The sequence below is a fragment of the Varanus komodoensis genome, unplaced genomic scaffold, assembly GCF_004798865.1.
Source record: "Varanus komodoensis strain SLA01 unplaced genomic scaffold, ASM479886v1 scaffold10, whole genome shotgun sequence".
NCBI lineage: Eukaryota > Metazoa > Chordata > Lepidosauria > Squamata > Varanidae > Varanus > Varanus komodoensis.
The window spans coordinates 13,151,461-13,177,945 of record NW_025335269.1 but is presented as its reverse complement, the minus strand read 5'-3'; the positions used below and the strand labels follow the sequence as shown (position 1 = coordinate 13,177,945).

Sequence of the window (26,485 nt, the reverse complement as noted above, 5' to 3'; positions counted from 1 at the left end):
TTTTATTTGGTAATTTTGAAAGACAGGATATGTGAGACTTGTTACTGTTTCTTAGTACTAGAAAACATTTTATTCCTTTGAGTCTTTGCAGCAGATTCATTGTGGAGAACAAATCTGTCACATGAAGAAGGCAGTGGAGTTGATTGATATTAAATAGCCTTTATTGGGTGTACATTTGGAAGGGTTTCTTGTGGAAAATACATTAAATTACCAAGACTGGCATTTGATTCTTACAAGATCTGAAAGGCTAAGCTTAATAAGGCTATCATTTGTATAAGAGGGCTTGACATGATAAAGCTTATCAATTATGCCAGCAATTGCATTGACTCCTAAAGGCTTTCATATACCAAAGACGTGTTTTATGAATGCTCAGAGATTAGAAGTCTAGTTAGATAGTGGAATTTGGTATGGTCTGAAGGCATAGGATGTGGCTAACTAACTTGGTCTAGTTTCCACTTGAATGGGAGACTTCTTGGGAACCTCTTGCACCTCAGTGATGGAGGAAAGGTAGGATATAAGTGTACTAAACATTTATTTATTTATTTATTTATTGATCTATGTCCTGCCTTTTTCCTACAAAGGGCTCAAGGCAGCTTACATCATTCTCCTCCTCCATCTTATCCCCACAACAACCCTGTGAGGTAGGTTGGGCTGAGAGTCTGTGACTGGCCCAAAGTCACCCAGTTGGCTCCATGGCCGAGTGGGGACCAGAACCCAGATCGTCTGAGTCCCAGTCCCATGCTCTTAACCACTACACCACACTATGCAGGAACACCCTAAGAGATATTTCAAAAAAACCATTTGGTATGCACCAGGTATACATCTGTTGCATATTATATTGAAAGGGGCATGCTTTACTTTGCATTTTATTAAAAAGATGTCCTAGGGTCTTTCATGTAAACTGAACCCCAAAATACTCTAGTGAATTTGCATAAAGGAACAATTTGTCAACAAAGATATACAAGCTATTAGGTGAAATGGAAGAATGATCAAATGAGATTTCAGAATAGGAAGGAACTTGCTACAATTACAACCTTTTAATGTTTAGAAGATTAACACTGCACAAGTGAGCTGGGTTGTTAGAGAGCAAGAAGGACAGAGCATTACGTGGTTTTGAAGTCTGCTTCATAATGTAAGCTGAAGTGGTTAGAATAATGTTACTTTAGTCCCAGTAAATTAGATTGCGAAGGAGAACGTAGAACAGAGACCGTGGCTATTCAAGGGAAAACCTACCTCTGAGGGCTTTTGTGAGGGGTTGTCAGTTTTAGGTTAGTGCAGATATAAAGCTGATGCAAATAAATAGTTGCAGATTGAAATATTCTTAACATTCAAATACTTTTGCTTGATTGGATTGTATACAGTGCTGCCAATACTTTCTCAGGTAGCATAAGCACTTTGGTTTGTTTGTTTTCCTATATGTACCTTCTTTACCACCTGTTAATTATGATTCATTTTCATATCTTCATGCCCTAATTCTAACCTTTCTAACCTTTTTTAAATAAAAAAATAACGCTTAGCCCCTGAATGCTGTGGTCCTTTTTTATACAGTTATTATAGATGTTTTAACTTGTTAGTGTTTTAACGGGGTTTTAATGTGCTTTTTATGTCTTAATGTATTATAAGCCACCTAGGAAGGCCTTGGCAGTTATAGGAAGCCTATAAATAAGTGCGCAAGTAAGTAAATAAATATATTCACTGGCACTTCCCATTCCTGTCTGCATTTCATTTATTGCCTGTGCCACCAGCATGGAGTATAAATGCTTAAAGCATGGATAGGACCCCTTTTGGGCCCATGGACACATGTAACACATTTTTTTCAGGCCTGTTGGCACATATTCTTTCCTGCTTTCTGGATTCTCACTTTTCTTGGCCTTGTTCTCTAGCAGCTCACTAAATTCCACTCACAAAATCACCAGAATTCTGTGTTTGTTTGTTTTCCTTTGTGTGTTGTTTGTTATAGCTCACACTTTCCCCTCTTGCAAGTGACCCAAGGCACTTTACATGGTCCACATCCTGTCCATATTGTTCTTACAACAACCCGGTTAGATGGCTTGAGCTAAGAGTCAGTGACTGCAACCAAGTTACACAATGGACTTCATGGCTGACAGGAACTTGAACCCAGGTCTCTCCAGTTGCCAATCACTGCACCACACAGAGTTGTGATAGAAGTCACAACTTCAGTTATGTATTCCAAAGTTCTTAGAGATTCTTTTCACATATCACTGACCTTGGCATATGAATGTTTACATGGTTAAATATTTTTAGTGGTGTATTTCTGCCTGGACATTCCCTTTTAATGTGTAGCTCTGTTTCATTATAAACCTAATCATATTATTGTCCTCTAAAATATATCTGGGTAGTTCAGTTGCAACATGGAAAATGCTGATTGTACATTAAAAACTTTTGGAATATTTTTGTAGCATCTAACCTTGCATGTTTCTGTATGTAGCCAGCTGCTTATTTCACTTTGCTATAATAGAGCTGTATATATGCATAACATTTAGGGGATGGTGATCTCTCCCTCCCTGCCTGGACTCTGATCATGTTGTCTTTCATTAAACCCGATGAAGAGAACAATCCCAAGTTTTGCCTTGACTTAAATTGCTGTGCTTTGATGAAACTGTGGCAAAACCAAAATCCAACCAACATAAATGATTGCATTACAGTGAAATCCTGTGTCTACAGAGGAGTAAACCCAGCTGAGACTTATATGTGCAAGTAAGCACATATAGGATGCATCCTGAATGTTACTTCTGGTTCATGTGTGTTCAGAACAGTATGTGAACTGCTACTGGCTAACTCCACCAAACAAGGAGGAAGTAACATTTCACTAACAAAAAACAGGAAATGTTTATCTAATAATGGGAATATGATGATAAAGTAGGATTTTATAAATGGCCTCAAGGAGGCAACCAAGTAAACCAAGGAATTTTGGTTTGCACAGGATAAGGAAAGTATATCATATGTTAAACCGGATGACCTTGGGACAAATATTACAATCATACAACACATAAACATATAATCAATGTTGTTATCAGACCAACAATTGTGGTTGTTAATTGGGACATGTGTTTCAGATGTAACAGAGGAGAAAACTTTGCAAAGCTTTGAATTGGATCTTTGTGTTTAAAAATAGAACAGCTTTTTCCCCTATTCATGAGACTTTTAACCACATCACATCTATCTTTTTTGTTGTGAAAAATAAAAGACATGAAATAAAAAATGTGAAGCTCATTACTGTTAATTAAGAATGGGAGGAAGTGTACTGGCTTATATTTGAAACTGCTGATAATGTTGGTTTGCATCACTGCTGGATTGCATCAGAAAATCAGATAGAACTGAAAGTCAGTCTAACCATGTTTTTTGCCTCAAGGCTTGGTCTCTGTATTTCCGAGGAACACGTGCAGAGAATTTTTACAGAATTATTGACTGCTTGGATAGAAGCTAACTTTGTTTTTCTTTTGTTTTCAAATTTGTTGGCTGAAAGGGATAGTCCAAACCGCATGCTTCTTTATTTATTCCTAGATTTTTGGAAAAAGAGACCACCGAATGGCTAGAACTCTTTGAAGGTAGTGGTGTTCCATATGGCCCAATCAATAGCATGAAGCAGGTGTTTTCGGATCCTCAGGTCAGTTCTCTTGGATACAATCCTGAATTTTTGTTTAAAGATATGCACATGGTTGTTCCTTTGCTATTGTGATTATACGTTTAATTTTGACTGTTGGCTAAAGAGATAATATAGTAAACTTTATACTATTCATAATATAGTAAACACTATACTATATAGTAAAGATATAACTTAATAGGAGCATTGCAAAAGCCAAATCCTAGGAAATGTCTCTGTTTACTGTTTGTATCCCATTGTTAGTCTGTCAGCTTTTGAACCACATTTTACTTACAGTTCAGCAAAAATTCACAGCACAGCAGAATGTCTTGCAAGCTCTGGAAGGGCTTGACATTTGGAAGTGTAAAATTGGTCATTCTGTATCAAAGAATGCAGTGTGGTAAGATGTGCTTGCAATCTGCTGCAAACTGACTTCTGATCAGCAATGATGAATTGGTAATACGGTATTCAGATAATTATTTTTGTAGTTATCCCTATTCCAAAGGTTCAGACTGGGTTATCTTCATTTTCATAGTAGAAAAGACTAGGATTGTAGTTTCTGGAAATGTCATGAATAATGAATTTGTCCTATATTAGTGGTTCATTATAAAAATTCTCTCAACAAATATGTTTAGCTGTCCTAAAAGTTGGCATCACTCTTCTTTATGCATGATGTGTTTCATATGATTTTATGCTAAATTAATCCAGAATGTAGAGTTTTCAAAGACTAAATGAGCAAATGTTTTGAATTGGCTTTTCTCTGCTATATGTCGGGTTTAAAAAAGTTACACTTGATTTCATTGTTAAAAAGACATTGATTCAAGAATTTCCTTTCTTGTATATTCACATGTAACTCAACATTGCCAAAAAATATCTTACTGAACCATATTGGATAAATAGTTATGAAACCAATCTTATTCTTGTTAGCGCTAGAAGTTAAAGTGTCCCCAAATTGTGCAAATGATCTATATTTTGATGCAATGTGGACTTTTTAAAAGGCAGTGTCACCAGGCTTGTATGTCATTTAAACTTCCCTTCATATAAACCACCATGGGTTGGCTGTTAGCTGAGCAACCCATGGTACCTCAACAAATTACCAGCCCAGCTGCCTTTTTTTTCTTTCCTCCTTGCGCCCCCTCAGCCCTCTTGTTGGTTCTAGCATGTATCACAGGAGCTTTTGTGGCAGAATGCATTGCCTTGGTCCCCGCATTGACACCCTCTAAAAAATCTGTGCCCAGGGGTTGCCAGCTACCATGGGAAACTGCCCTACTCGCCATCAGATTGCCTGATGAGCTCTTAGGAATGCAGCAACTTACTTGCCAACCTTTGATTTTCTTTCAGAGACTTTCTCTGTTGTGCAAGTCCACCTCTTTGATATTTAGCCAAGTGTCCCCACATTCCCCTCTTCATTTCTGGCTAGCAAGCGGTCATCAGCTGTGTCTGGATGAGGGAGAATGGTGGCAGCACGAGTAAAACTGCAAGGCATGACAGGGGCTTTTCCTACTCTGGCCAGGTAGTTCTCTACCCCTTCCCAGACACTCATGATAAAATTGCCCTACTGTGCCTGGGCAACACATCAAGCCACTATGGGTATGAACAGCCCCCAAACAAGTCGTGGGTTCTCGGATGGCTTCTTAATGAAAACGAGTCACTCTGCAGAATGCACATTGGGTTTAACCTACATGATCAGCCTACATGGCTGATCACCTGTGGTGGGTTGTTAGGTCATACCAACCAGGTTAATGGGTTCAGTCAGTCTAGAACCACTGAAAGAAGTGAAATAAAGCAGTCATGACTGACTTGTCCCATTGATTTCAAGGGTTTTTTCCCTCAGTCTGGAATCAACCTAGTAGAATGATTATTCAACAACTCTGAGTCATCTTAGTTCCAAATACAAAAATCTTTCTTACAGCTTACCTGCCAAAAGCAAGTCTACAAGTATTTAGGTGAAATAAAGACCACTGTTTTGTTCACTTCTGTACCAGGCATACATTCAGAAGGATATCAGAGAAATGTGTGATGAAAATACACAGAAAAGCTAAGCCAGTATTTCATCAAAATGGAAGTTTTGGTAGACAATGCACTATGATTCATGGAATGAAGCAACACAATGGAAATATTGCCTGTGGTCAATAGGGAAGCCAACTTTCTCACTTTGTGACTTTCACAGGGATTTAAACCTTTACTTTTTAACACTCATAGGATGTTGATTTTACTAGTGTTTGGTTAGTGGTTTATACACACGGTGGTGCTAAAATAGCGATTATGCATGTGTTCAAAGGGCTGCAGAAGATAAACATTTGTAACACTCTGAAAGGTGATATTTAAAGATCACCTTGGGAAGGAGGCTGGCTCTTTAAAAATGAACTTTCAGGAGTTTCTGTTTAAACATTGGCACGCAAACCTTTTGACTTTCTGTTCTAGCTTCCTTTTGTTGTGGTCCACATGAACCTCTACTCTTTATGTTGAGGGCTCTTTATTCCCATATCATTACAACCTCATTTCTTCTGTCATCTGCCTGTTAATGCTGCATATTTTTACTCCTTTTTCATCTCTGAAGACCTTGCATGCTGAAGTTCCCTGTGTCAAATGCAGTGCTCAACAAGTGATGGTACATATTATGAAGACTGCATCTGTTTGCCGAGACAGGGAAACACATGTCCACCAGATCATCCAAATAAAATAACCACATTTGTACAGAGTGGTATTTGAAGGAAATGGTCTGCTTTTCACTATCAACTGTATTTACAAGTTTTAAAATTCCCATATTGGGAGGAAATGATTCCTTTATTTATGTTAAAATGTATAGACTGAATGTCAACACATTGGTTACCCAAAGCAACATTCTACAATATGAAATGTAGTAAAAATTGAAATTAAAAATCCTAATTAAAAATAATTAGGCAACATCTAACCATGAACCATAGAACCAAGCAAACCAGCCAGAAAATGTTAACCACCACTGAAGGGCCATTGAAGTGAGGTATTTTCTGAAAATTAGTAGGAATCTTCTGAAGTCAGGGAATTCAAAAGTATAGGTATCACAGATAAGAAGTCCCTAGCCACCTATTGCACTTCTGAGGCCAGTTAGATATGAAGCAGCAACTCTTTATGTTATTCTTAATGAAGCATTCCTCACATCATTTCTAAATGTAATCTGTGGGCAGAATCCTGGCCCTATGCATGTACAGCCAGAATCATAAAAGCATTCCCCAGCCATCAGGATTGGCTCAAGCATAGGCATAGCCTACCCCTCTTTCTGCCCTTTTACACTTACCCAGAGCATACTACTAGAAACTGGAGCATGTGTGTGCAAACACCCTTATAATAAATATCCTACTAGAATCCAAACTAAATGTATATGGTTTATGTGTGATGGCAAACAATTTAAATAATTCAAATTTAAATAGCTTAAATATGTATAGAATGTAACAAAAATGAGATGTATCTGGTGGGGGCCTCATTTCCCAAGAAGTAACTTGCAATTGCTTCTACCTCAGCAGTCCCATCCTATGTAGTCCTTTGTTTTTGCAGAAAAGTCAATTCCAAAACAAATTCACAGGGAAATTACTTGTGGTTTAATGCGAAAGTGGGCAAAGTGCAAATGTTAGATATCACATGGGCCTGTATACATCAAATCATCAAGAAAATCTAAGGAACTGGAGAACAGCATCCCGGCATCAAATCATCCTTGCATATGGAAAGCTGAGCAGAGAGCTCTCCCACCCCCAGTACTGGTATTCCATATCCAGGAGCATTTTCCATGAAGGGGACATTCACACATTGAATCTCTAATCTGTAGCCTGAGGTGAAGATTCTCTTCTGAACATTTCATGCAGCTCAGAGTTGCTTTTCTGGATTAGAGTGTTCCTTTAAAAGGCAATAGATTACTTTTTTAGGTGTGGAATAGCATTGAAAGAGTCAACAGATTTGATGAGCACTATTTTTAGTCAACATATAAATGAGACACTATGTTTGTTGAACATTTTGCAATCAGGAAAAATGCAGTAATGCTGGCCATCTTTATGCAGCTTTTTATAGCCAGGCAGTTTCCAAGTTTTCATTCATTTTTGTTAAAGAAATGTCCTTTTAATCAGGCCAAGATTGTGTGCTGCATTAAAGGAATTCCCAATAAGTTTTAAACACTCACTAGATGATCTCAATATGGTCAATGCACTCTTGGGAACTTGCGCATGACATACAATCAGGAATTCGGGTTTTTGAAACATAAACAAACTTTGGTGGTAGTTATTGTTGTTTTAATGGTTTCCAATAGACCCCATTCTGCTTCTTGAAAAAGATGTAACTGGCCAGAAACCAAAGAAATAAAGTAGGTATTGGGCAGGTTTGCAGCCTCAATGTGTTTAGTTTTTGAGCTTATGGAATGCAAGCAGATGTCCTGATCTTCATGGAAGTGGGTTCTTTTACACAGCAGTCTAAAACATCATGTATTTTGGAAGTGCCTGTGGAAAATAAATTAAGAAAATAACATGAGATAGACTGAAAGTCTTGTTTTGATTGACTTTGAGTGATTGAGTTTGGGCTGTGTGTCTCAAGATAGGCATTGTCAGCTTATTGCTCTGAACGGCACCTTTTAAAAGTGATAAAAATGGAGAGACTTTTTGTAATAGTACAGTTAGGCATACCACACAAGATGAGGATATCAGGTGTAAGACATCACCACACTGCATCAGTTCTGAGAAATATTGGGAGGGAAATAGCAGATCTGAACTATCACAGCTGTCCTTGATTGCAGTTCATGCCAAACACCTGCAAACTCTAAAAGGATACCAAAACAAAACTCCACCCTGTGGCAGGCAGCCAGGCCTTAATAACACTTCCCCAACTTCACATTTGCCATAAAAATTAAATTTAACTTTAAAAATACAGGAACCTTCTTTTTCCTCTCCCAGAAGTCCAGTTCAGATCCTTTTAGCCACTCTTCCAAAGAGAATAAGTAGGCTCCACACAGCTGAAGTAGGAAGTGTTTGAATGCTGAGAAGGATCTCCTTGTTTTCATCTCTGTTATTCCTGGGAAGTTATGAAATTAATTGGCTTTGTTAACCTCTCTGAATCACCTGTCCCTTTGTCGGGGCACATCTGTATGGCAGCTGCCCATATAGATGGGAAACTTGGGACATATCCTTGGAAATATGGACAGCTTCTTGCCTCCCCCCTTTCCATTCCCCTGGATGCCCCCATCCTGTTGATGAGAAGCCAGATATCACTATTACGCAGCCTTCACTGGCCCAATAATGAACTGTGCATAGGGGAAAAGGAAAACAGCACAGAAGTAGGCTGGCCATCAGTGACATTGCCTGTGACAGCCAGGGACATTTTTGCAACAGAACCAGAAGTTCAAATGACACAGTCATACACTCATTTTTAATGCTATGTATCAATGGAAGATGAAAGTAGAAAAAGGATGGTGCTTCTTCATTTCTCAATTTGTTCCCAGAATAACCAGTTTATGTAAGTTAATAGTACTGAAGCCCTAGTACAGCCCATAATATGGATGTTTCCATGGACAGCCAATCAGCTTTGCATGCTGAATGTCCAAGGCTTATCTCCTGACATGTCCAGTTAAAAGGATCTTAGGGACCTAAAATGGAAACGTTGGTCACTCAAGAGCTTCTGCCAATCAGAGTAGACAATATTCGTCAAAGTAGATTGACCAATGCACTAGCTTAATGCAATGTAGTTTCCTATGTTTGTAAGTTCATTCCCTTTCTTCAGTAAGATCCATTTTAAATGATTCAGTTTGAACATGTCCAACTCAAATGATTTCCAGCCTCATATTTTAAACATTCACTGTCTGTATTGTGAAAATAAGTGAGCATCAGCCCAATTACTTTCTCTCTCTGGAATTACTGACCATGCTTTGCATCATTGTGATTAGTAAACGTTTGTTGACTGTTATCCAAGTGAAGTGAAATTATTATTTTCTCTCAAACCTTGCCAGGAATCTTTGGCATGCCATGTTTCCAAAACTGGAAAGGCACAGGTAATAAATTTTGGATGAGTGCATTTATCCTGGATCCACCACTTAGGAAAAATGTAAGAGGCCAGTTAGAGGAACTCTTTTGAGAGTTGTAGAGACATTTTGTAAAATTGGATAATAAATTGATATTTGGGTTCCAACTTTATTTTTAAAATGTCCTTTTAGATAAAAGCATCAGTGATATTTTTAATGCTGATACTTATTTTTAGTTGCATGTTGTATTTGTCATTTTATGGGTGTTATGCAAGTTGAACACTGCAGTAATTCACAGTGAGTAGAGGAGACAAGTCAGAGGAAGAAATTAGTTTATTGTATTTCCGTTTGTTTTCCCTTGATATGGTACTGGGAGCAAACCCCTGGCGAATAACTTCATTTTCTCTTAGAGTAGTGGTATGCATGTATTGTTTGGTTGTCTTTCATGTGACCCAGTAAGCCAGTGGCAACCCATCCATTTCATCCCATGATCCAGTGGTTCCTCCCCAACTTCTTTCACAGTGCCCACCCTTTCTCCTGTCAGGGAAAATCTCCCTTCTGATCAGCTCTTGAGGAGGAAATCAATGCTTGCTTCTGAGGCTTGCCTTGCAGCTTTGTCATGCTTGCTGTAGAAGCTCCCTCTACTTATTTTTGAGTGAGTATGCTGCCTATGCTTACTTCTGAGTAGGAGCATAGAAACTTAAGTGTTGAAAGGGGCCATTTAGGCTATCAAGTCCAACCCCCAAGTCCATCAAGTGCAGGAATCCCTGCCAGATTGCTATTGAGTCATCTGCAAATGTGATAAGCACTCCTTCCCACCGCCCTCAACTTCTTCTAAGTCATTAGGACAAGTGCAGGGCCCATTTTCTTTTCCGTGCTAGTCCTTCCTTTCTGCAGCCAGTATACTGATTCTTCCTTTAGCTACTCAGTTGGTGGCCCCTGCTAAGTATAACTATCTGCTCACTTTATAAGGAAATTTTGTTGGGTACGTCTTCCATCTTAGGTGCTTCCTCCTCAGCCTCCCCTGTTGAAGTCTACTGCTGAACTCCGATTAGCTTTTCCTGTTCACTTGGTCAGTGAACTTGCTCCCGGAGAACTGGTAGACATCAGAGGTGTCATATTTTGGGATGGCGCTTGAAAGTGCTGTTCATTGATTCGGTCCTGCTTTTGTATAACTAGAAAATGGTTTGCCATTGCATTAATGGCAGAGGAAAAACTTGCATGGCTTGCTTACACACACAAGCATGTAATGTGTTTGTAGTAGCAGTGCTTCATAAATTGGTGTGATCTACACCTGTTGTCAACAGGCTCCTGTTTCCCTTTTCAGGTGCTCAATAACCATATAGAGTAAAATAGAATCTGAATCCTTGAGGGACTATACTGGGAGATTGTATCTATCTAGAACAGTTTGTTCTTGTCCTGATAAATAATAGATTTACTTGTCCTGTCTTCCCCTGTCTTGGTTTCTGTTGTTGAACAAATTGCTGATACTTCCACTAGTCAGAAAGTAGATTGCTTGGTGAACGGCAAAACAACACAGGAGTTTCAAAAATATTAAAATTGCTTGAGCAGCTACAATGTACTTATGCCTGATATTGTCCTATTGAATGTTGTATGCTGGCTTGAGAGATCATATCTAAAAATATTGATACTTGCTTTTCCAGTTAATCTTTTTTGAAATGTTTTTACTCTGATTGGCTTAGCAAAAGGTATTTGAATAAGTGGTATTTGACAATACCTGCATTTTGGAACTCCTTTGTATTATTTTGTTGTGGTCTTTAGCTAGAACAGTAAATGAGAGAGAGAGAGAGAGAGAGAGAGAGAGAGAGAGAGAGAGAGAGAGAGTCTCCTTAGTTCTTACATTTTGTTTGACTCTTTGGTTTCATAACCCACTTGACCTGCTCCTGGAATTGCATAAGGGTCTCTTACATGATTCAGAGGCCAGGAATCTTAAAACTTCCAGAATGTAAAAACAGGCCACAGTTAATTGTAACTGATTTTCTCCATAAACATCAAAGGATAACCAGCGTCTTCCTCACTAACATGGGTTTCCAGAAGAGTGGTTTGAGGGAAGCCTTGTAGTAGAGCAAATGCCACATTCAAAGTTCTGTTGGGGTGGGAGGAAGAGTCCTTAATTTTTTTCCTCCCATTTATTCCTGTGGCTGGCAGGACTCTGTGTGTTGGAAATAGGGACCTTAGGATCCCACAGTATTTTATTGATTTATTATTTTTATATCCTGCCATTTTCTCTCTCTCTCTTAAAAGAATTCAGGGTGGCTTGTATCATTCTTCTCCTCCTGTTCTCAATCTTATCCCCACAACAACCTTGTGAGGCAGGTGAGGTTGAGATTCTGTGACTGGCCCAAAGTCACCCAGTTGGTTCCATGGCTAGGCAGGGACTAGAACCCAGATTGCCTGAGTCCCAGTGATTATGCAGTCCAAATATGCATAAGATCATACCCTTAGTGGTCTTTTGAAAACCTTCTTGGCATTTCTTCATTTGGCTCCTGGAGGTAGAATTTTCTCTGTAGCCTTTCAAAACTGTTTATGTAGCATCTTCCTTGGGAAATGCATCTTGTCTCAAAATCTTAAGGCATCCCCCCTCTTTATGTTGCTGGAAGTAAATATTATCATTAGAGATGGGAAGAAATTTATTTGGTTTGTATTTTAAATCAAACTTAACTAATTTTGCACTTTTGAACCAAGGTGGACTGAAATACAGTTCTCTTTTAAAAGACACCTTTCTCTGACTTTTGCAATGAAGTTCTTCAATCAAAAATTGTTGAAAGCCACCTAGGAAGGCCTTTTGGCAGTTATAAGCAGCATATAAATATGTGCATAAATAAGTAAATAAATAAAGCCTATGGAAGTGCGCATGTCAGGGAAATTTGTAGAGCAAAATGCATGCATTTGTGAAAATAACATTTTAAAATGCATTGCATTAGGAAACTGCTTGTAGGAAATGTGGGTATTAGACAGAATTATGTATAAAATTGCATGTATGTAAAATGCACACCAGAACATATACAAACTTGCATGTGAACTTTAAAAAATTTGAGTCATTAACTGAAAAGAACCAAAATTGATAGACTGATGCATTCCTAGTTATCATAGAAGGCCAATATGATGGACCTGGGTGTCTTTTGTCCCAGTTACCATTTGGTGGTAGTGAGAAATAATGCACACTTCTTAGAGATCCTTGAAGGAATATAGGTGAAGGTAAAATGACAATACATCATTTAGTAAGATTAGGACACAATCTTAGTGCTTTAAATATTGAAACCTATTGTCTTTGGGTGCAATCCTAAGGGGATACCTGCAAGCCTTGGAAGTTGGAGCGTTATGGGTATCTATGCAGGGTGAGAGGAGAGTGGAGGTGAAGTTCGGCCCTATGCTTCTTCTGCCTTGCCTGTCAGCTGCACATTCAAATTTATCTGTTTCACTGGGGCAATCCAGAGCAGGAGGGAAGGAGGCTGAGGTGTCATCTTGGCATCATTGCTCTCCTTTCCTCCCTTCTGCCAAATGCCCCCTAAACCCATTCTCCAAGGACATCTTTGTGACCTCAGAGAAACAGTGTTTTCACTGTGCTTTCTGCAAGGCACAGAATCCTAACCCTGTTTTCTCATATCAAAGGTAAGACTTCAAAAAATGGCCTTCTAGGTGCTCCTAGGAGCACTGTTAGAACTTTAGTTTGATTGAATCGTTTTTATCAATTGATGGGATTATTTTATTTCTTTATATAATCATCTGGATCCCATTTTTGGCTGATAATTTCTATCCCCTTAACCACAATAAAAATACAGTAAAATAAAGTTATTCCAGAATAAAATCAGCCAAAACACAATGAGTGGGAAAGAGCCAAAGAAATGAGACTCGAATCAGGTTTAAAACTCAGCCAAATATTTTTTAAAATCTTAACAGTTTGCTTAAGATGTAAACTGAGGTCATTTTAGGTACACACAGGTGGGTTTTTAATGCATTTCTACTCTACCCAAAAGGTAGAGGCTGGAAAAGACTCCTCTCCCTGGACAGATCAGTTAGTGGCCATGAGTGAAATTAAGTGTTGCACGACCGGGTGGATATCTGCTTCTTCAACGGGGCTTTTCCTCTTTTGCCTCCAGCCTGCAACCTGTGCTGAAGCAATTTCTGGAGCAGACTTCACTGTGTTCAGAAGGCTGCACAAGGAGGGGTAATCGCCTCCCCTCCCTCACCCTGATGGAAATCCTTCCATTGCTAACTGGCTATAGTGCCATATGTTGAGGGAGACGGCCTTCCAAAGTAGTGTGTGTGGCTTAATGCATCTGCTTTTGTTGTGTCAGAGACATACTGCTTGGGACACCTGTTCAGTGCTCAGCCTTTACTGAGGTCTGGACTGTAGCCAGGTCTTTCAAGTGTTGGAGGGTTAGACAAGATGGTACCTGTTGGTACTTTCTCAGTCTTTGAAATTTCACCTGGCTCTTTCATAGCAATCCTAGGTGGCTTATGCATCTCAACCAGCTACCACATTTCAGACCTTTGCTTCTGTCAGAATAGATGTGATGGCCAAGATGCACGAAAGCATCGCTGTCTTTAATTTTCTGGTTCCCCCCACCCACCAAAAAACCCCAACCTGCTCAAGGAGGGCTGTAGCATGGAGGCAGACTATGCTAATCCTTTTGCTCCATGCCATTTTTCCTGGAGAAAAACTCCCCTAGCCACAAATCTTCTGTCTGCCATAGTAGAAACAATATGTTCATGTACATCAGTTCTGTTTGCTCTTTCTTTCACGCTTTCTTGTCCTGCTGAGGCAAATAGTGACTTCCTTTGGGAATGGGGGTTCAGCAGAAAAATGGCATGAAGGGAAGAGTTTAAGCCCTTTCTCCATGTCATCTTCCCTGCAATGGTTGCTATTTGAAAACTAAAAGAGGAAGATGTGTTTTTTTTTAATCAGTATGAACATCATCTATGTTGAAGGTGAATTTCTAGGGGGATTATTGGTGGCAAGTAATCTCATGAAATAAACTTGCTCACACAGGGCAAGTTGCTGTACCAGCAGTAGGTGCAGACCCAGTGTGTGCTGTTGCAGTTGTGCATATCCACACTGTCCCCCAGGCAATCAGCTGGAGAAAGCTGCTGTAAAGAATTACTGTTGTTTGCCTTGATCCCACTTTCGGATCACCCATGTGTCACGGGGTGCAAATGGAAAAATTGTGGAATAGTAACTTCAGGGGACTTAGAGAAGCACATCAGCCTTGCAAAGGGGTGCCCTTGCCTAAAATCATGTTTTTTCTTGTAATCCCAACTGATAGATTGTAAGGAAACAGGAAGCAGTTCCTCAGTAGAAACATTTAGCTAGGCAGGGAAGCCAAAAACATTACTAAGACATATTGCAAGAGACAAAGAGATCTCCACCCTTCCATGGCCTTCTATATGTCAGCACCTTTGATCACATGTTTCAGTCTTTTCTTTTCCCTCCAATTTCAACAGACTCCTTGGCAAATTACATAAAATTGGAAAGCAGTTCTAATTTCCATGTTATTTTTTTCTTTTTGGTTTGACAATTATTAGTGTTTGCACAAGTCTTTATTTATGGTATATTGGTGGCATAAACTGTGCTTTGAAGTTTTAACTTTTTAATACTTAAAATTAAAAAGCAATATGTAATAGTTTTAAAAAGTAACAACTTGATCAGTGATTAAAGAGACCTTTGTGATGGCCAAAATTAGTTTCACATGTTTTGGGATGACATAGGAAGTGTAGTCTAGCTTGCAGAAGGGGGGTCAAAGTTGCCAGGTGTTGTGGTTTCCTATATGTGTTTGTGTTACTTGCAGTACTCATGCAAGGGTTGAGCATGAACCTCAATTAACCTCACTGAGAAGAAAAGTTGAAACAGCCCATGGTATCATTACGAAGTGGCTAGAGAATAGCACTGCAGCTGTCATAATTACAGGCTTATGAAAACTCCAAGGACTTCTCATCAACACATACTCCAGTATAGCTACTAAATTGGTTTCCCATTAAAGAAGTACAATATACCTGTGGGTCCTTTGTTCTTCAGCTAACAGTGTGTCCATTACTTCGTAGTAGACTACCTGTTTTGCATGCAAAAGACTCTATGGTCAGTCCTTGGCATCTCCAGGTAGGGCTGAAGAAAACTCCTGTCTGGACCTCTGCAGAGCCATCTCCAGTCAGCAGAGGCTAGGGATGGAGAAGAAAACAGATGTCCAAATGTTTTGGATTTCAACATCCAGCATGGCCAAGGAATGTTAGCAATTGACATTCAAAACAGACTTTCTACCCACCCTTGGTTAGGCAACACTGAGTTAGCTGGACCAATGAACTGGCTCAAGGTAAGGGACATGCCTGTGTTCCTGTGTGCCGCTTACAAGGCTCACATGGAGGGATGAGGCACAAAGTATTCACATGGTGCAATAGCTCCTAGTAGTTGGCACAAAGAGCAGCCTCCAAGTCCTAGGCAGTTGCGATAATCACTCCTTGCTGGGAGAGCTTGATAGTGGCCAAGAGCTCTGCAAATACACAGGGCTCCCCAGGGTCACATTTGCAGGGGAAGGTGTCATGTATGCGTAGGCAAAATTCACTTTTTGTAGGAAACAGTGAAAAGGTATGCTCTGTTCAGTGTGCTGTACCCATCAGGTTGCTAAACCAAGTGCTCTGTTGGGCCACTACTGAGCAGTCAGTTCTGTACCTAGAAGAGTCAGCTGTGACTGAGACAAATGTGCTTTGAAATGATCCTGTGCAGATGTGTTCACTAGAGAGCCTAGATAGCTCCCTCTCATGTCAGAAGCCCCAGGATCCTGGCTTGCCAGTGGCCCCTGTTTGCACCCACTGTGTGGGGGCAGATAGCAGCCCCGCTTGTGTGTGTGGCTGGCAGCCAGCTGGTCCAAGCAGTTGCCTGTGCCTCAGGCTGGAAGCAGCCCTGTGGGGGTAAAAGTCTAGAGGGCAGAACTGGAAGGGAGGCTTCCTTCTCCAGTACAGAAACATAAGTTATATTTTATTTAATTTAATAAAACATTTCTATCCCGTCCTTCACAGCAGCGTCTCAGGAAGGCTTACAAGCTTAAAATCAACAACAATGATAAAATCAATCAATAATACAATAGACAATAATAAATAAATAGTAATAATAAATGCAATCAATAGATGCCCCCATATCTCAACTAAAACACCCTCCCCCAGACAAAAACATCTGTTTCCTGTAACAAAACCTGGAAAGTGCAGACCGCACTTAATTGCAGTGCCTGAATTTGAATGGAAAAGGTCCATTGCTTTTTGATAAAGAACCTTAGAAAGAGTCCAGACTCTCTTATGAACACACAATTCCATTAACTTCTGGCTGTGAGCTTCTACGTATTCCCCACTACCAGTCACCACCAGCAGAACCTCTTATAAAATAACGGTAGCAACTTGGGCAAGGTAGACAGGCTACAAGTGATCGTAGCAGACTTTTGTTTTCCAGTGTGTGATTGCCACAGGATGAATACAAAATTACTGAAGAACTCATGATTTCTGTTTCCTGATTTCATTCATTTCATTCATTTATTACATTTGTACGCCTCCCCATCACCCATAAGGATCTCTGGGCAGCTGACAGTAGAACAAACAAACAAAAACTATATTCCATAAAAATACAATAATATATTAGAACAATACAATCTAGCAATACAATACTGTGGTACCTTGGCTCACAAACTTAATCCGTTCCAGGACTCTGGTCGTGACCCAAATTGGTAATAAGCTAAGTCAAATTTCCCCATAAGGTTCAATGTAAATAAGGTTAATCCGTTCTGTAACTATTTTTTTTTTTTTAAAATCAGACAAATTTGAAGCAAAGTGACAAAGAACAACAAAGATCACGACCATCTCCCCCCTCCCACCCTGAGCACGAGTGTGGCCATCTCCCCCGCTCCCTGCAGCACGACTGTGAGTGCACCTGTCGTCCCTGCACGGGTGCACTCGTGGGCGCACTTGGGGAGGGGGAGATGGCTGCGATCGCAGGCATGCTTGCGGGGGAGATGGCTGAGATCACGGTTGCACTCCTGGAAAGATGGGCACGATCATGGGTGCACTTGTGCAGGAAAGACAGGCGTGATCGCGACCATCTCCCCAACCCCCCTGAGCACAACCGTGATCGCGGCTGTCTTCCCTGCATGAGCGCGACCATGATCGTGGCCACCTCCCCACTCGGGAGTGGGGAGAGATGGTCACAATCGCGGTCGCCACCCAATGCAGAGTTCGCCACCTGATTCAATTTTTTAATGAAATTTTTGTCCGCGAGCCGATTTGGTTGTGAACTGAGGCATTTGTGAGCCAAGGTACCACTGTATTTAACTTTAAGCAATACAAAATCAAAACAATACTTAATACAATAATATATAATGCAAAGCACAATATCAAAAAAAAATATAATACATTATATAATGAATAATATCCAAAATAATAAGATATACCTATAACCCACCCCCCCATAGACAAAGCCCAGTTACCCATCAGTACAGTTAAACGAACACAGCCAAACAGTCCCACATTCAGCTATGCTATGCTGTACTAGTCAAGAAGTCACATCCGACCCATCACGACCCCTTAGACCACATTCCTCCAGGCTCTCCTGTCCTCCACCATCCCCCGTAGTCAACCTAAGCTTAAAACCAACTGCTTCAGTGTCTCCATCTAGCCACTTCATCCTCTGCTGTCCCCTTCTTTTGCCATCTATTGTTCATCTAAGTATTAGGCTCTTCTCCAGTGAGTCCTTCCTTCTCAGGTGGACAAAGTATTTGAGTTTCCTCTTAAGGATCTGGCCTTCTAAAGAGCAGTCAGGGTTGATCTCCTGTAAGACTGACTGGTTGGATCTCCTTGCAGTCCAAGGGACTCGCAGGAGTCTCCTCCAGCACCACAATTCAAAGGCCTCAATTCTTCGGCGCTCAGCCTTCCTTATAGTCCAGTTTTCACAGCCATACATGGCAACTGAACCTCCGTCCATAGTTCTTCGGGCACTCTATCTCTCAGATCTAATTCTTAAATCTATGTGTCACCTCTACTGTATATTCAGCAGGAATATGATTTAGCGCATACCTGAGTGGCCTAGTGCTTTTCCCTACTTTCTTCAATTTAAGCCTACATTTTGCAAAAAGAAGTTCATGATCTGAGCCACAGTCAGCTCCTGGTCTTGTTTTTACTGACTGTATAGAGTTTCTCCTTCTTTGGCTGCAGAGCACATAGTCAATCTGATTTCTGTGTTGACCATCTGGTGAGGTCCATGTGTAGAGTCATCTCTTGGGTTGTTGGAAAAGAGTGTTTGCTATGACCGTCGTATTCTCTTGACAAAATTCTGCCAGCCTTTGCTCTGCTTCATTTTGAACTCCAAGACCAAACTTGCCAGTTATTCCAGTTAACTTTTAACTTCCTACTTTAGCATTCCAATCCCCCATGATGATACAGAAATCATTTTTTGGTGTTATTTCTAGAAGGTGTTGTAGGCCTTCATAGAACTGGTCAATTTCAGCCTCTTCAGTATCAGTGGCTGGGGCATAGGCTTGGACTATTGTAATGTTGAATGGTTTGCCTTGGATTTGAACTGAGATCATTCTGTCATTTTGGAGATTGCTTCCCAGTACTGCTTTTCATACTCTTTTATACCTTATGGTAATCTGAATTAAATTCACCCATTCCTGTCCAGTTTCGTTCGCTGATTCCCAAGATGTCGATGTTCAGTCTTGTCATCTCATGTTTTACCAGGTCCAGCTTACCTTGATTCATAGTTCTTACATTCCAGGTTCCTATGGAGTATAGATCTTTACAGCATCAGACTTTCCTTTCACCGCCAGATACATCCACAACTGAGTGTCCTTTGGGCTTTGACCCAGTTGCTTCATTCTTTCTGGTGCTACTAGTACTAGCCCTCTGCTCTTCCCCAGTAGCACACTGGACACCTTCCAACCTGAGGGGCTCATCTTCTGGCATCATATCTTGTTGCCTTTTGGTACTATCCATGGGGTTTTCATGGCAAGGATACTGGAGTGGTTTGCCATTTCTTTCTCCAGAGCTTTCGTCAGAGCTCTCTGCTATGATCTGTCCATTTTGGGTGCCTCTGCTCGACATAGCTCATAGTTTCATTGAGCTACACAAGCCCATCCGCCATGGCAAGGCAGTGATCCATGAAGGGGCCACATACAACAGGATAACCCAAAAGGCTCACAAAAACCGACCCGGTCTCCAAGGCCCCACCCAGAAGGAGTCTGCAGTACAGTGCAGCTCCCTGCTCCTGGCCAGCTCCTGTTGCAGTGTCTTTCCTCTCCCCCTCCTCCGTGATGCTGCTGCTGTTTTCCCCACAAATGGCAACGCCAGCAGGGGTCGAGCTGGAGACCATGGGGAGAGCACAGGAGGCCCCTGCGCTTGTCTGCAGTGGGCAGGAAGCAGTGGCAGAAGCATCAGGCAGGCTGTTGCCATGCTGTCAGTAGCTGACTATTGATAAGTGACCAGACCTTTATCTGTATCAACAGGACTGGATGGATATGCCAAACTATTTGCAGTCCCGTGACAGTTTCACATGTGTTAATTTTATTCCGTCCCATTTCCACATCAATCTGTAAATGTTTAAAGTAATTTCCCCCCAAATATGCATTTAAACCCATATTTGTCAGAGCTGGGCTTTCTAGTATGGCATTGGCAGCCTAACACAGACACAGTCTTCAGTGAATTTCTGTTTTGTAGCAGATCAAGTTACACACCTTTGAGATCACAGTACTTAGCTTTACAGGTTTATAATCCTACTGTAAATCAGTCGGCTTAGGTAAAGTTACCAGCATGCTGCTTTGTTCAAGAGATAAGCTCAAAGCTTTAAATCACACATGGTCAGAAATCATGTCCAATGCCAGATTCTAAGTTGGAATTTCAACGGTGTAGATTTCAAGGAGCTACTATTTAAGATTACAATAAATTCAGTCATGGAAATGGTCTGGTCAGTTAAAGACAAAAGTGTGTGATTTAGGGCAAACAATAGCTCACAATGAGTTCAGGCATTGTTAAAGCAAACAAGAATCCAAGATTCATGGTACATCCAGGCTGAGAAGGACTCCAGAGAAGAAAGGTGGGGTTCTTAACACAAGCTCTTGCTCTTGGGACAATATTCAAATAAGCAGGAGTTCTCAGTTCATTGTAAGACCATGTAAGGAAGTATTTTGGGCAAAGAGAGAGAATATTCCTTTTTCGCTGGCTCCAGGAATCAGTTTAAGGCCAGACAACAGTTGCAAATTCATTGTTCATAAGTCCAGGCAGGAGAATAAGCATCAAGCAACAGAGAAGCTCCCATACAGGGTCCCTACAATCTTCCAGGCAGATTAAATCTAGAATTCAGGATACATGCAGGCAAGTCAACGTCCCATGCAGTAGAGGTGTTCCTCATTAGGGTCTCTGTTACACTAAATCCTAGATACACTAAAAGCCCCAGGAGGAGTCCAGGCATTACAGACAGGTTGTGTCTGAACAAGAATGTGGTCCAAGATGTGGCAGAATGAGGCTTGCTCTCCGTTGGTCTCTATTCAGCAAAGTCAGGCAGAGCCAGACTCTTACCATTCTGACGTTCTGCAGTCTGAGTTCACCCCCAAACGAGTCCCCAGAATCTTGGCCAGCCATCAGATGAGAAACCAGTCAGAGTTAATCTCTCAGACTTCCCACAACTAAAGGCTTCCCCCTTCTGAATCAGACACTGGCTGCAAAGTCATTGGGTGTTCATTGGTGCTCGGGCTGGGCCCAGCAGTATTTTTAATGCATCTTTTCATGAATTATGCACTCCTGAACATATTTTCTCTCAAACTATGCTTTCCTAAATGTATGTTATCATAAAATCAGCATTTTATGCACATTTTGGTACATTTTAAAGTGACATCTGAAGGATAATTGTGTTCTGATCCAAATGTCAGTTTGGAAGGTATAGATCAGGTCAGTTCTTACCGGAATGAGCAAACAACAAATTCTTCAAGCATTCCTACACAAAGAAGCAACAGAGAATGGTATTTTGGCAGGTCCTGTTTATTATGCGGATGTTAAAAGTGCACCTGCTGGAATTCCATCCTACATGGATACAGAAACTGAGTAACCCACATTAGAACCATTTAGTGCTAATAGTCAGGGATTATATGGGTTGCAATCCAACATACCTCAGGAATGTTACAATTTTCCTAGCCTTATTTTTTCATTATTTTCAACAATTAGCTAGAAGTGGATTTAAAATGGAAAGTCCTCTGCACTTGATGGAGCACTGTGCTTTCTAGCAATGCGGCCTAGTCAAGATCCTTCCATAATGTTTACTCACAAGTAAATCCTTCTTGGGAATGAAAGGGACAGTTATTCTTGATGCGCGTTTCATGGTCAGGAAGATATAAACCTATCAAGAGGCAATTGTCATATGTTGAACTGGAAGAAGTGGAGGGGTTTATCTCAAGGGAACCTTCCCAAATGTTCAGGTAGATTTTGAGAATAGTTAGGATTGCAGGCTACTGCACTGCTGATGGGTGCAGGGAGTGCTCTGTGTCTACACAGACATTTGCATGGAGAACACTCCCCAGAATAGTGCGTCACCCCCTAATGAGGGCAAGGTGGGCACCAGACTTGGAACTAGGCATGTGGCTGCACACAAGACACTCAATGCAGGACAAACTCTCCAAGAGCAGGCTGCATTTTGGCACATTGAGGCTTGTTTTCAGACCACGGTCAACTGCATTTCAATGAAACCACAGTAACTGAAACAGCAGATATGGGAGTTTTACCGTAATGCCATTTCCAGGGAAAGATCTGAGGTGGAGGCAACCTTGGTCATGAGACTGGAAAAATGAAGGGCAAGGAGCCAATGAGTTTTACTTTTCGATAAAAGTTTGAAATCAATGACTTAACAGCAAAAAGAACTTGGTTGGTATGTCATTTTAGTAATGGACTTGGGGATAGCTGCTTTAGTATGTTTACATTTTGGGATATGCATGTGTGTTCTTCGTTTTGATGTACGTAATAGATTATATACTTAATCCCTTTGGCTCCTTGAACTACCTGTTCTTTGCAGTCTTTCAAACACCTAGTAATTAGGCTAAGCTACAAATGGTGTCAGTTATAAAAGCACCTGAAATGAATTAAAGAGACATGGCACTCAGCCGCCATGCTGTGAAATGTGAAAATAGTTGTTTTTCAGCAGAATAATCACTCACGTCTCTAGTCCCTAAATAAGCTCTTTTCACGATGTGAAAAGGGAGTGTGGGGACAAACTAGTGTGATCAAGTAATCGGAGACCTGCCAATTGAAATAATAGGCACAGCAATAACGAGCAACTTGTAATGAAGAAAGTATATGACCGTCTTCCACATGTCAGTCTGGGGTGAAGAAAAATGGTGGCAAATTGTGAATCTTTGAAAAAGTATTTGCCACCACAGGGCTCTTTGTAGTGTACTCAGTTGTCCTGTGGCATTGGAGCTAAACACAGACACTCTTACTTTCATTGTGCAAACTTTCTCTACTTCTCATTATAGGCAGCTGATGGAAAAACAAACATCAAGCAAAGCATGTGGGGTTGGTTTATTTCTTTACAAGTTCACTAGGAGACAATGTTGGGTGGATTTCACCAAATCAGACTCTGCTGTCATTTCACAATGCAGGAAATGTGGAAAAGGTGTCGCAGCTGTTTTGAATAATGGTTAATTCTCAGCATGGCAGTCGTGGATTGAAGCATTCACTTCTTTAAAAAAAGACAAAGAACGCAGGGGAAAAACAATAACTCATCATGGTAGGAATTAACTGAACTTCACTCAGCACTTTGGAACTGTGATTTCAGACTGCCTACTTACAATTTATGTATAGTGGTACAGTGGGTTGTATCCAGATGAAGTGTGGCTAAAGTGGACTCACTGAAATCAATAGGAGTTAATTTAAGCATGACTAATAAACTCCATTTATTTCAGTGGGTCTATGCTAGATATAGCTAAGTATGAAGCCAGCCCACTGAATTGCCATAATCTTATGCCAGTTCATATAAATATGAGTTAATTCATTATTACCTATATGTTTGTAAAGTGAATTCCAACTTCGGATATTTGTTCGGATACAACACAGTAATCTATATTACACATTTTCCTTGTACCCTCCAGATATTTCGGTCTTTATACACACATCTAATTCTAACATTTTGTTTGCAGAAGTCTGAACTAGAGTTTTGCTGGCAATATCTTGGATAGATTCTCACATTTCTGGTATTTGGAGTTCCTACTTAATCTTGGAAGAGCCCAAGATTTTGGTGGTACTTTTGTTTATGGGAATCTGATGAATTTAATCCAGACACCTTCTGATGGGTTTAATTATAGATCCAGAGACCTTCAAAGACACCTTCAGTAGGTATGTGCGAAGCTCACCTGTGCTGGTGTGGCTTTATGGCTATGTCATACTAATGCAAGAAGCATTTGTATTTGCACAGTGAAACTAGCTTCATCCTTAAATCCTGCAGAATTGACAAAACCATTCAGAAACTGGCAAGTTGGATAATGGGGTTACTGCTTCTAGAACAGATTCTGGGTTGTGGATTTTAACATTTGCTGAATATACTCTGTTTTTACCACAGTGGTGTGGAATGTGGAGTTCTCCTAATGCATTTTCAATGAATGCTTTGAATAGAGAACTCTTCCAAGAGAAATAAAAATTAAAAAAATACAAAATAGATAGCATAAATTTTCTTTATAAAATAGCACTCAAACTTTGGCACTTTGTTTTTTTAAATTTGTAAATACAATATGCATTATGGAAATGTATGTATCCTATTAGGTCTGAAGGCTGGAGTCCATCTGCTCAGTTTTCTGTGCTTTTAAGAATTCTACTTCAGGGATAAAAAGTTATGTTATAACTTGGAGAAGCAAACATCTAGAAGGTTTATCTCCTAGAATTCCCTTGTTTATTAACCATTTAATAAATACTGTTCATTGAAAGGCTCCCAGATTAGCATGTACATCAACAAACAAGACAGTCCCTGCCATCAAGCTTCTGGCTTACAAGAGAAGACACAAAATTAAAACAAGGGATAGGGATAGAAAACAAGCAAACTCAGGGACTGATTTTTAATATCAGAAAGGTCTTTCAACAACCATTTGGTGAGCAGGTAGACTTAAAATCAAAATCAGTTCAAAATCTGACCTTGGCTGACCCCTAAAAAATAGCCTGTTGTCCTGAATATCCTGGAGGTGGCTGCAATATAACTAAATGTTTTGGCTTTTTGGGTGGGACTTCAGGCTTTGCAGGAATCTGCTCGGATCTTGTCTTCCTTACAGGGCATTGGTTTCAAAAATCAGGGGTGGGGGAGAAGTTTATCTTTGAGTGCCCCTAAAGGTTTCTGAAACCCAGGTGATACCAGCTTAAACCAATGGGCAGGTAATTTACCATGCCTGACATGCAAGTTCCCATAACTGCAGTTCTTATAACTTAAGTTTCATTTTATGCTTCCTCTCTTGCATTATCTGTGTTTCAGTGCAACGTTCTGCACATTTATTTATTTATTTGAAGAGAAAGGATTTGGAAGACCATCTTTTAATGTCTTTCTGTAAGCAATTAGAATAATGTAAAAGGGCTTTGAAAAGTTGCTTGGTGCCAAAGGGATGAATGTACTTTTGTTGGAAGATGAAACACTCCCAGCACATGACACTTGAGCAAACAAATGCTAAGCAGGAATATACTAAATCTTTTCTTCATGGGGAGTGCCTGAACTTGTAAGTCCTTTTCCATTGGAGACTGTGGTTCACAGATTTGGTTGTGGGAAAAAAGAGAATTCTTTTTCCATTCTGTTAAGGGCCCTCATGAGCATTCCATTCTCTGCATCTTTAATTGCATCTTTTTGTAATTCATATGTTCCACTGCATAGTCCACTGCAAATGGCAATAACTATCTTTTGAGCAGCTCTGAGCTAAAATACAGCCGTAATTTTGTAGGCTGTTCACAAAATATTTCCTCCCGACATGCAGAAGTGTTCTCTGCCTAACCATAAGAAAACATAATTAATGTCAACATTTTCAAGATGCTGAGTTGTAACTGCCCAGTGAAAACAACAAGGATTGTTCTCAAAAATTTGGAAGATCCAGACATAAATTGAATGGGACGGTACATAAAGGATATAAAGAATAACTTAACTTGTGAGGTTGGAAATCAGATCTCAGGGGAACTAGAGGAGAAAAAGATAATTCAAATAAGGTTGGTTCTACAGTGCATTATATAACAACACAATTTATTAACAAATATCTCCAAAATTTGGAGACTGCAAATAAGGGACTGCAGGTGGCGCAGTGGTTTAAACCACTGTGCTGCTGGGCTGGTTGGTGGAAAGGTTGCCGGTTCAAATTTGCACAACGGAGTGAGTCCCGTTGCTCTATCCCAGCACCTGCCAACCTTGCAGTTCGAAAGAAAGCATGCAAATGCAAGTAGATAAAAAGGTACCACTTTGGTGGGCAGGTAACAGCGTTCCGTGCACTTTGGTGTTTAGTCATGCTGGCCACATGATCACAGAGACTGTCTGTGGACAAACGCTGGCTCCCTCGGCTAGGAAACGGAGATGAGCACCGTCCCCAGGAGTCAGACATGACTGGACGTAACATCAAGGGGAAACCTTTACCTTTACCTTTATCTCCATAAACCATTTCAGTAAAATTGGATTGGCAAAGTGCGTTTGCTGCCTTTAGAAGCATTAGAAGTTACAAAGTTCAACTTCAATTATTATATCTACTGACAGTATTCAGAGCAAAGTCAGGTGGAAATGAGTTTTTCATTTGTTTCAAAGTACTTTTAGAAGTTCCTAACCCTATTGAACAAGTGGTTAGGCCCCGTGAGCACACAGGATACTACCCAAAGATTAACAAATAAGAAACCCTTAGCATGGAGTACTCTTCTTTTGATATCCA

General features: G+C 40.4%; 1 protein-coding gene across 4 annotated transcripts in view; it reads left to right on the top strand.

Moving 5' to 3' along the window:
• Positions 1–26,485, top strand: part of SUGCT (succinyl-CoA:glutarate-CoA transferase) — a 337,148-nt gene that overhangs the window by 116,142 nt on the left and 194,521 nt on the right. For all 4 annotated transcript variants that reach the window (XM_044454191.1, XM_044454201.1, XM_044454172.1 and 1 more), the window contains one exon: positions 3,526–3,628. In XM_044454191.1, the coding sequence (XP_044310126.1) occupies positions 3,526–3,628 (103 nt within the window). The remainder of the gene's footprint in view (positions 1–3,525; positions 3,629–26,485) is intronic.